This window comes from Ooceraea biroi, chromosome 12 (genome assembly GCF_003672135.1).
Source record: "Ooceraea biroi isolate clonal line C1 chromosome 12, Obir_v5.4, whole genome shotgun sequence".
NCBI lineage: Eukaryota > Metazoa > Arthropoda > Insecta > Hymenoptera > Formicidae > Ooceraea > Ooceraea biroi.
This window is the reverse complement of record NC_039517.1, coordinates 13,227,009-13,238,843: the sequence shown is the minus strand read 5'-3', so window position 1 is coordinate 13,238,843 and position 11,835 is coordinate 13,227,009. Positions and strand designations below refer to the sequence as shown.

The window sequence follows — 11,835 nt, the reverse complement described above, 5'->3', positions numbered from 1 at the left end:
TGTTTGATAATGCAAAGAAAGACAAAAATTATTATGTTGTTTTCCTTTTTGTTATGGATGGCATCTTTAGAGGGTTTTGCCATGGTAAAATAAGCGGTAAAATAATGTGATTCAGCGTTCGCTTGAAACATAATATTGGCCGCACGATACAGTCGCAAAAATGCTGCTTTTGGTAATGCGATATGCGAAGAAATACAAAAAAATTATAATATTATTTTGTTATTGATGGCAACTTCTCGAGGGAGTTTTGCTATTGTAAGGTAACCATAATGTAATGTAGCGTCCGCTTGGTAAAACATTTCGGTAATACTAATAAATACACTTTCCTGTTGACGAATATGTCTATATTTTATTTCACGGTAATTTTCACTCCACAATTTGATCATGTAAAATAGATAAATCACTTAAAGTAGTCGATTAGATGTACACAATATGATTGAAGGAGCATGTACGCTGTATCGGAGTGCAATGGTTCTTGAGTATGATAGTTTTCACAACTTGCACAAAAAAGGATATGACGAATTGAGAACTTATAATTCACGATAACATTAAATCCAATTTGAATCCGGTATTAATCTGGTCGTAAATAAAATCAGAATAAAATCATTATCATTAAATTTTTTACCGTCTTTTAGATTTTAGATTTTTCCTTTTATATGCTATTTATATATATTTATATATTATTATTATACATTCTTATATATTATATATTCTAATATATTGTTCACACACACGCGCGCGCACGCACACGCACGCACACAATAAATTTTACTTACGTATACACTTAGGATGAAAATACTTTTAATAGACACCCTAGTACGCCTTTTAATAGATAAAGATATGTTTTTGTAGTTTTTATAGCTTTTGTATTTCGACATATCTTCACTTATGAAGAGCACTCATGCAGCAAAGCATTCGTAGCGTGATACTCGACCCTACTGACGACAATGAGGGCGAATCGTTTGAAAGTTCACAGTTGCGCTTGCGCTAGCGTGAAAAAGAAGGCGTATATTTCTTCCCCTTCATCCTGGGAAAACCACATTGGGAGAATAGAACATATTATTTCAATAATTCAACTTTATGTCACTCCCTTCAAAGAAAAAACATATGAACGCAAATGCGACCGATTACCTTCCCTAAGTCGATAAATTTAACTTAATAAGCGGCTATAGTATTTCCCACGATTATGGATTGCCAGTGGCAACATCTTGCAAAAACATCGAGAGTCTGAAATGATTCACAGCATTCCTCCAGAAAAGACACATGATACGACATCTCAATATTATTTCTTCCAACATGTCTTTGAATCGTAGAAGAATAGAGAGCGCTGAAAATCGTTACAAAATAAATCAAATACTTCTCTCGTCACTGAATTTATGGCCGTTTCAACAATCAAAATATACGAAAATTATTCGTACCTTTCACTTTGGCATAATGACATCTTTTATATTCTTTCAGGTATAATTTTTTAAATATTCAATTTAATATTGTATATTAGTTTTATAGAATTAAATCACACACACACACGCGCGCGCGCGCACGCGCACGCACATGCACACATACACAATGTATATGTATATATTATACATTATTTTGATTTATTCTATAAAAACTTTATAAAATATTTAATTTCTAATAATGAATCTATTCCTTTTCTTCTTTGTTTCTTATTTTTCGATATGATTAATATATTAATATATGTATAATATATGTATATAATTATATATAGTAATATATTAATATATTAATTACATATATTAATATATAATTATATAGATTGTATATACAGAGTAGACTATTTTATTCAATACACGCAAATATCTCAAAAAGGAGAAGTTTTTCAAAAAAACTGTTTCAGATAAAAGTTTTATGTCTTCGAGAGGGAAAGATGATGATATTATCAATTTAATTGTAGATGGCGCCATTTTAGAGATTTTATTATGGCGGCCATTTTTTAAATGGAAGTCGATTTTTTTCTTGAAATAAAAGTTGTAGCTGATAATGAGACAAATACAACGGTTTTTTGTTTCTTGAAATCAGGATCATTTTTCAGTGAGTCACAGCGTACATATATACATATACATATATACACAATATAATTAAATATACTAAAACATAGTATTTTGCTTTAGATTTATCTAATTTCAAAAATAAGTATACAGTTACGATAACATGTACCATTTCTTCTATTCTAATTGCTTTCAGTTGACATCGTTCGTTACATATGAAGTTACTCTAGATGTCATCATTATGGTTCTTTCATATGCCATACCGTCTTTTATATATGTGATACAATATTACTCATTTTCTTTCAAACCTTATACAGTAAGTTGGACTTCAACATTTCCTGCTTTCCTCTTATTACTCGAAAATTACCTGTAATAAGTCAGAAACACACACATAGGTGAAGCGAATTTGGAAAGATATTCATAACAGCTGGGATTTGATGAAAAACGGAGCGGAGCGCAAAATAATGCGGCAATATTCAATCGCGGGTGAACAGATCACGATATTACTATCACGTATGAAAGTTGTTAAAAAACGCTATAATTATGTAAGAATGCCGCTGTAGCGGCATATCGCATATCCTTAGTATTATACATAGCACGTAACATTACGATGATTAATAGTTAATATTAGCCGCACCCCAGGGGATGTAGGGGAAAAGGGTCAAATGGGAGCCATTTAAGGATAAAGTCAAAAAAACATATTAAAAATATTATATATTTATTTGAACTTAAGCGAATCTTAAACTAGAACAAATGAGCTTTTGAATAGAGTTCACAAGAACTGTTAAAAAGTATTGAATATAAGTATTTTTTTAACTTGAAGAAAAAGTAGCTTTGGCTCCCATTACCAAAGGTACGAGGTAATGAGAGTTAGTATACGGAGTACTTAGAACCAAAATCTCTAAATAAACCTAAAACAATATATAAATAAAACAATATATATATTTTTTGCCATATTACGACACAACACAATATACTTTTACGAACAGAAACTGTAATTATCATAGAAAAATACAAAATCTAAAATTAATATACTTTTATCAATAGAAACTTTAATTATTATAAAAAAATACAAAATCTAAAAAAATTGCCCATTTTGTGGCACAAAACAATAAACTTTTATCAACATGAACTATAATTATTAAAGGAAACATGCAATTTTTCAAAAAAATTAGCCATCTTAATGAGATCCATTTGACTATCGTTATCCCAAATGGACTACTTTTAATTGGAATTTATTCATTAAGAAACGGGTGATCGGTTCAAGAAAAACAGTTGTTTACATGTATATTACTGAAGTGTACCCTAATGATAACATGTAATAAGGTGTAGTAATACAGGGTGTTTCACACAAGGGTAAAAACCTTTCGCCCAAAGGTAGATAACGTCAGATCGTATTAAAATGTCCTAAACCATTTTGCGATCTGCGCAATAGTTAACGAGTTATTAAGTATTAAAAATCGTGGTATTAGTCCGGCCTACCGGCGAGTCAGTGCGCGCGAGCCAGAGCGGGGCGGGGTAGGCGGGAATAATAGGATGAGCCGCTCGCGCGAGTCGCGGCGCGACGCGATAGCGGGTATCGGATTACAGCAGCAAGCGAGACAACGCGTGGAAAATAATTGTTACATATTTCTTTTTGTGATGTACACGCAAGTTTTATTTATTAATATTAATAATGTTAATTAATATGGTTATTAATTAATATTATTAATATTATTAATATTAATAAATAAAACTTGTGTGTACATCACAAAAAGAAATACGTAACAACACTTTCTCGGCAACTCGCGCGCGTGAATGAGATGATAAGAAATTATTGTATGATTACTAATTATTTACCATATTGATTAATATTATTCACCATAGTATTATTTAATATTTTCGTGCTATCTTTTTCACACCACTTTGCAGTAGATAGCATGGTGCGTTTTTTTAAAGTGGTTTCCCCAATAGGCCTAATCCACTCTAACTAATTAATGTAAGAATTGTTCGAAGTGCCGTCCTCCTTCTCGTACACAGATTTCGGTTCTTCGAGTAATATTGCGCGTCTCACGGTGCGCCATGTCCGGCGTGATGGTATCGAAGGCCGCAACAATAGCTTCACGAACTTCTTGTTCCGTACCATCACGCCGGTCCTCTATCGCAGTTTTAATGTACCCCCATACAAAATAATCGAGTACATTTAAATCAGGCGACCGTGCCGGCCAGATGATTGGGCCACCTCGACCCATCCACCTGTCCGGAAAACGCGCGTCTAAAAGATTCCGTACTTGCCTGCTAAAATGTGCAGGAGCTCCATCGTGTTGAAAAATCAACTCCGCCCGTACGTCGAGAGGGACATCTTCAAGAAGAGCTGGAAGTTGATCTGCGAGGAACTCTGCGTATAATTGCCCGGTTAGCCTGGGCGGAAGGAAGTACGGACCTATCTGAGAATTATCAAGAAACGTTAGTAGATAAGTGCGGAAGAAAATTAGCCGAAATACAAGGTGCACTCACCACTTGATCTCCAATCATGCCGGCCCAAACATTTATGGCCCAACGGCGCTGAAATGCGCCTTGTCGAACAGCGTGCGGATTTTCTTCTTCTCAACGTACGAAGTTGTGAGAGTTAAACACCCCGTTCGGTGTGAAGGTGGCCTCGTCCGTCCACAGGATGCGGTCGGGGAAAGAAATATTCCGCCGACACTGCGCGAGGAACCCTACATGCATTTTATTGAGAATTAACACGAATGCACAACAAATACTGTAAATGTTAAATAAGAGTAATGAAAATACCTTCACAGAAGAAGATGCGCGGTTGTGCATCTCCGGGAAGAAGTTGCTGCACACGTTGATAGTGGTAAGGTCTTAGACCACTACGCCGTAATGTACGATGCACCAAACTGTTGGAAATTCCAAGTGCACCAGCAACGCGACGCACGCTGTTTCTGGGATTTCGTTCGAATTCCCGTAAAATCCGTTCTTCTGTACGAACGTCGTGACGCATTACTGCACCGGGTCGTACGCGATTTGGAACGACGGATCCGGTTTCCCGTAATCGCTGGATACAGCGCGTAAGTGTTACGTACGACGGATGTACACGGTCAGGAAATCTTTCCGCGTAAAGACGTACCGCGGCATTTCCGTTTTCACCCACCATCCCATACGTTATCACCATATCGGTGTATTCTCTCGCGGAGAACTGGGCCATTCTCCGCGAGAGAATACACCGATATGGTGATAACGTATGGGATGGTGGGTGAAAACGGAAATGCCGCGGTACGTCTTTACGCGGAAAGATTTCCTGACCGTGTACATCCGTCGTACGTAACACTTACGCGCTGTATCCAGCGATTACGGGAAACCGGATCCGTCGTTCCAAATCGCGTACGACCCGGTGCAGTAATGCGTCACGACGTTCGTACAGAAGAACGGATTTTACGGGAATTCGAACGAAATCCCAGAAACAGCGTGCGTCGCGTTGCTGGTGCACTTGGAATTTCCAACAGTTTGGTGCATCGTACATTACGGCGTAGTGGTCTAAGACCTTACCACTATCAACGTGTGCAGCAACTTCTTCCCGGAGATGCACAACCGCGCATCTTCTTCTGTGAAGGTATTTTCATTACTCTTATTTAACATTTACAGTATTTGTTGTGCATTCGTGTTAATTCTCAATAAAATGCATGTAGGGTTCCTCGCGCAGTGTCGGCGGAATATTTCTTTCCCGACCGCATCCTGTGGACGGACGAGGCCACCTTCACACCGAACGGGGTGTTTAACTCTCACAACTTCGTACGTTGAGAAGAAGAAAATCCGCACGCTGTTCGACAAGGCGCATTTCAGCGCCGTTGGGCCATAAATGTTTGGGCCGGCATGATTGGAGATCAAGTGGTGAGTGCACCTTGTATTTCGGCTAATTTTCTTCCGCACTTATCTACTAACGTTTCTTGATAATTCTCAGATAGGTCCGTACTTCCTTCCGCCCAGGCTAACCGGGCAATTATACGCAGAGTTCCTCGCAGATCAACTTCCAGCTCTTCTTGAAGATGTCCCTCTCGACGTACGGGCGGAGTTGATTTTTCAACACGATGGAGCTCCTGCACATTTTAGCAGGCAAGTACGGAATCTTTTAGACGCGCGTTTTCCGGACAGGTGGATGGGTCGAGGTGGCCCAATCATCTGGCCGGCACGGTCGCCTGATTTAAATGTACTCGATTATTTTGTATGGGGGTACATTAAAACTGCGATAGAGGACCGGCGTGATGGTACGGAACAAGAAGTTCGTGAAGCTATTGTTGCGGCCTTCGATACCATCACGCCGGACATGGCGCACCGTGAGACGCGCAATATTACTCGAAGAACCGAAATCTGTGTACGAGAAGGAGGACGGCACTTCGAACAATTCTTACATTAATTAGTTAGAGTGGATTAGGCCTATTGGGGAAACCACTTAAAAAAACGCACCATGCTATCTACTGCAAAGTGGTGTGGAAAAGATAGCACGAAAATATTAAATAATACTATGGTGAATAATATTAATCAATATGGTAAATAATTAGTAATCATACAATAATTTCTTATCATCTCATTCACGCGCGCGAGTTGCCGAGAAAGTGTTGTTACGTATTTCTTTTTGTGATGTACACACAAGTTTTATTTATTAATATTAATAATATTAATAATATTAATTAATAACCATATTAATTAACATTATTAATATTAATAAATAAAACTTGCGTGTACATCACAAAAAGAAATATGTAACAATTATTTTCCACGCGTTGTCTCGCTTGCTGCTGTAATCCGATACCCGCTATCGCGTCGCGCCGCGACTCGCGCGAGCGGCTCATCCTATTATTCCCGCCTACCCCGCCCCGCTCTGGCTCGCGCGCACTGACTCGCCGGTAGGCCGGACTAATACCACGATTTTTAATACTTAATAACTCGTTAACTATTGCGCAGATCGCAAAATGGTTTAGGACATTTTAATACGATCTGACGTTATCTACCTTTGGGCGAAAGGTTTTTACCCTTGTGTGAAACACCCTGTATATAGTTTTAATACTTACATTTTATCATCAAAGATCGACAAAAATTAGAGTAACAGAACGGAAAAACTAGTTCAGGCCTCTTCGGACGTCAAATGACAACTGAGCGGTGATGCAATGCATTAGCCTTCTCTTTCTCGCGTCTCTCCAGCCCAGCACTGAACAAAACACGCTCGAACTCGCCCGGATATACGCATACTGAAAAACTCCTATTACCCCATGGCCTCTATTACCCCGTGTTCCCCTAGTCACATGTTATAGTTCTTTTAAGAGGCAACACCACTGTGACGATTTCAAACAAGCGATTTCTTTTGCATTTTCTTAATGCTTAAGGTCTTGAAAATATACTCCTAAAAGAAAGAGCTGTCACTGAAATAGAAAGTCTCTTATATGCACCCGGATTGGTCGCACTTTGATTTGTTACGAAAATCAATAATTCTATATAAAATAATCAATATAAAACTTTAAATTCGCTTTTCTCGAAACTACAGTTTTGTAACTGGCTGACAGCATATCTCGGCCAATTTTTACCCGAATGACTCGAAATTTGGACAGAATGCGTATAATAATATTATGTTCAATTAAGCGTAGGTGTTTTTTGATAAGACAATTCGTTTTTGAAAAACAATTAAAATAGTGAGAAATTTATGGCTAAATTTCAAACTTTTATCTTTTAAATTGCGCCATTTTATTTTTATTAACATGTTTTAAAAAATCTCTACACTTAACTGAAACTGTACTCATATAGTTTAAAATGATACAAAAATTTTTTAAATTCTAGAGATGCCGTTGAGACTGTTAACCGCGCATTTTTAATTTTTGTCCGGAAGTACGCGGCACCACACAGTGCAGGCACAAATATGAATATTTTTAACTGATAGTTTTTTACAATATATCTAAGATATGTACTTCAAAGACAGCAAAATAAAATTTTATCATATGTATTATGTCTCGCGCAAAAAATTCACGAAAATAGCCTATTTTTCCGGCCGTTATAGTGGTGTTCCTCCTTAATTCAAACACCTTAATTAATTATCTGTTTTAATTACGTTTAAGTTTAAGATGTATTGGAAATGATAAATACGAAGCTATATTTTGTACTCGTTCAAAATCATCACTGCGAAATTAATCTTTTAACCAGGGATGACAAGTTAAGGGGGTATTCTAGGCTAGAAGCTGAATTTTTATATAAAAGAATATAAGGTTTTTTGATACAGGGTGCATATTGATACATATTTGAAGTATTACATGCTTTAAAATTTTTATATTAGAAAATAACTATAAATAAGCGCTGTATGTAACATTGAATGGGATGATGAAATAAAAGTTGGTCCACGGCTCCCACGATTCCGTGGCTATTCTGCTCATCTGAAACAAAAAAACCAAAGAGATTCTTAATTAGTATGAGTTTGGCTATAGCAGGTACCAAAATAAAAAAATATTGAAAATTAAAAAAATGACGTCATTTAGAAAATTAAGTTTCGATTTGTACTATTTTTTCACCATTGAAGGGCTGTAAACATTAAAAAAATATTTCGATTTGATTGTGGTAGGGGCTATAGCTACACATATGCTGAAGATGTGTGCACAAGCCCGACTCAATTGGTCAACTGGTTTTCGAGATATCATGGAAACCAATTTGAAAAACGTGGTTTTGAAAAAAATGCGTTTGAAGTTTTTCGTACTGATTACATAGAGATAATTTTACTTACGATCATTCAGCTAGTCCAGGGCCATACAGGGAACCTTCCTTCTGCTCATAAAAGTGCTGCTCTCTTTTCAAAAGTCAGTTGACCACCGCTCCGAGCGGGTGATACGAGCTTCGTTCTGGGAGTTTGCATACATCTTCGGTTGCTGACCAATAGTAACTCACGTCATATCACGTTCATAACTTTCAAAATTGACTTTTTCCATTTTCAAGATTTTTTAGCGCGTAAGTAAACGAATAATTAAAGCTTGCATCCGGTCACCTTAACGTTCGAAGCCAAAACTGTATTCTGAGCCGAGAAAGCAAATGCTCCTTCACAGATAGGTCAAAATCGATCGTACTTTAGACAGACCCTAGTCCAAATAGCTTCCCAAGAATTTAGAAGGTCTTTTAAACCTTCTAAGCCCAAATTAAATACCAATACAATGCCTCTATTGTGCGCCATGCAACAGCGCGCACCGGAGGTGCTACCAGGTGCTATAACTTTGTTAATTTTGCGAATAGGGCTAAATCTTTTTGCACATTCCATACCAAATATTTGCAAAATATGCAAAAAAAATCGATTTTTCCGATCCGCTAGACTAGAATACTCCCTTAACTCGTCATTTTAGAAAATGTTTCTTTAGCGCACAAGACGAAGTAATTCGTCACGAAACTACGCACACGAACTTAAACTCGATACATCATTTGTTTTTTTATTGTCACCGTGATGGCACGATACCTTCCGATATTTCTTTACTTGCATTTGTTTAAATCGAGAAAGATTAACATAAAGTACACTTTCGATAAGCGAACTCCCCGGTTAAAAATTTAATAATTAAGAGTAAGAGCGAAAGCGAGAGAGAGAGAAGGAGATTCATACAATAAAAATGTTTACGTTGGTATAAAATTCTCCAGTATCTATCATCACGAGCTGCGTCTTCTATGCGATTTTTGAAGCAATGCCAATCATTCTCGACATGATCTTCCCATTAAATGAAACCCGTCCACGCGAGATTCATGCTTTGACAGAATATTTCATCGACGAAAGAACATACTTTTGTCCGATCTTATGCCATTGGTTGATTGGTCTGATGTTAGGTGCTTACGTGGTTGCAGTCACATGTACGTTACACTTGGTGTACATGGAACACATCTGCGGATTATTAAAAGTTGCCAAGTAAACTCAAATTTAAATGACATATCATAAGCAAGTGTACACGTAGTAGAGACTAATTAATATATGATATCATTATATTTTATTAGTACCAAAAAACTATATTTCCCAGGTAACAAGGTGACGTCTTAATGATGTCTAATGACGTCTTAATAACGTCATTTGACGTCACCTTGCTACTTGGATTATTACTGTCATAATCAAAATGTGATCTATAAAAATTAAATGTGTAATATGCGTAAATATTATTATATCAAAATATGAATAAGATAGAAATTGGCTGTATTTGCAGTTATCGTATCGAACATTCACTCGATGAATGCGCATTATGCGATTCCACTCATGGGAAAAATCGCGCTATTCAAAACATAACCGCTGCAGTGGATATACATCGAAAAGCCGTCAAGTTAGTATTTACAATATATAATGCACTTTTAAGATCAATTCAGACATATCCATGTCGTATCCGTGACGTATCAGTTCCGTATCCGTATCTATCGTGCAAAGTATTCACATATTTCAGTTCTCTCCGTCGATTTTCATTCAGTACGTAAGTGGATCTATAAAATTTAGAAAAAAAGAAAAATTACTAAATTATAAAGCTCCTCACATGAGATGATATTTTCATCATTTCATGTACGGACATTCACGGAACGGATACGTCACGGATATAATACGGATATGTCTTAATCGATCTTATACTCTCATATAAAATTATGGAGACCATTTTCATCAGTGCACGGATAGGTCTGAATTGACCTTTATATTTCTTCCTGCAAAATTGAAATGTTTCTACTATGCGTTTTCCAACTTAGGATTACATTTATACATATAGGCTGCACAATATTTCTCTCATACCTAATTTATATTATTGAAGGCGTTGCGTATTTGTACTAGACAATTTTAACCCATATTTTTTCGTGATATTGATAATTGGTGTTTCATCTTTAAGTTTAAATTTGTTTCGAGTAAGTATAAAACTTTTTTATATGTTGCATATTTTTTAAAAAAATAACCAAACTAAGGAAACTTTTATGCATAGTTGACAATATCAATGGTTTCAGCTGCTCAAAACAATACTTGCGCTAGATAAAATGGTTCAGCTAGTTTCATCAATATTATTTGTTACTATGCATTTTGTGATTATGTACTTAGCTAATTACTATGGACAAAAAATTACGGATCATCATAACGAACTTTTTAATACCACGTGAGTATCGATTTACAACTTCAAAAATGTTTGTTATTGTACACATATACATACAATCAAACTTTTATCGCATTATATTGAAAAGAATTAAAATATGAAGATGCATACGAGTTCAAAATAATCCTTCATCTCGACAGGTATAATGTACAATGGTACACGGCTCCAATAAAGATTCAAAAATTGCTATTATTCGTTATGCAAAGCACTACGAAGAGCTATTTTTTAAATATTGGAAAACTAGTTATAATTTCAATAGAAGGTTTTGCTCAGGTGGATAACATGCAATAGACATGAAAAAATTGTACTTATTGAAAAATATATTATAAATTTCTTTTACAGCTCATAAGTTTATCAATATCATACTTCACGGTAATCTATTCTCTGCTATGATAAACGGTTGTGTTGACTACCGATTATAAATAATACGTAGTAAAAGATATGTTAAAAGAATTAAGCAACATACTAGAAACGTGCACATACTAGAAACATTCTGTCTGTAAGTTATAACTAAATCATTATTCTGTTTCACACAAATTTACTCTACATGATAAGATAAAACCTGCAATAATGATATAATACACAATAACATGAGAGAGAGATTAATAATATAAATATTCAGGTGAGTAATTTTTTAGTTTTCGATTGACACTATCTTTAAAAAGGAATAAATATAAATGGGGGGCAGCGCATTTTTAATTTAGTTTCTTTTGCCTCGCACAACA

At 36.0% G+C, this 11,835-nt stretch overlaps 1 protein-coding gene, 1 long non-coding RNA gene and 1 pseudogene across 4 annotated transcripts; 1 reads left to right on the top strand and 2 right to left on the bottom strand.

Moving 5' to 3' along the window:
* Window positions 1-322: 322 nt before the first annotated feature.
* On the bottom strand, window positions 323-1,101 carry LOC113563094. The gene is made up of 2 exons (XR_003407318.1): window positions 777-1,101; window positions 323-576 (listed from the first exon to the last, which is right to left on the bottom strand). It is a non-coding gene; the product is annotated as an uncharacterized LOC113563094 (long non-coding RNA).
* Window positions 1,102-1,233: 132 nt separating this feature from the next.
* Window positions 1,234-11,802, top strand: LOC105284032. Of its 3 annotated transcripts, none has more exons than XM_026974263.1 (9): window positions 1,234-1,458; window positions 2,206-2,325; window positions 2,405-2,495; window positions 9,645-9,906; window positions 10,196-10,309; window positions 10,781-10,871; window positions 10,968-11,113; window positions 11,251-11,383; window positions 11,453-11,802. In XM_026974263.1, the coding sequence occupies exons 1-9, from the start codon at window positions 1,264-1,266 to the stop codon at window positions 11,501-11,503; spliced, it is 1,203 nt and encodes a 400-aa protein (XP_026830064.1). In that variant the 5' UTR covers window positions 1,234-1,263; the 3' UTR covers window positions 11,504-11,802. The 3 variants fall into 3 exon arrangements, with proteins under 3 accessions (XP_026830064.1, XP_026830063.1, XP_011345522.1); XM_026974262.1 differs by having other exon boundaries at window positions 2,405-2,522; XM_011347220.3 differs by lacking the exon at window positions 1,234-1,458 and adding an exon at window positions 2,009-2,052 and having other exon boundaries at window positions 2,405-2,522.
* On the bottom strand, window positions 3,905-5,169 carry LOC113563105 (annotated as a pseudogene).
* Window positions 11,803-11,835: the final 33 nt, after the last annotated feature.

Coding starts and splice junctions, on each gene's coding strand:
- LOC105284032 (XM_026974262.1), top strand. CDS start 1,264: ATGATACGACATCTCAATATTATTTCTTCCAACATGTCTTTGAATCGT. Junction 10,872..10,967: donor TAAGTTTAAATTTGTTTCGA/GTAAGTATAAAA, acceptor CAATGGTTTCAG/CTGCTCAAAACAATACTTGC. Junction 11,114..11,250: donor AACGAACTTTTTAATACCAC/GTGAGTATCGAT, acceptor TCATCTCGACAG/GTATAATGTACAATGGTACA.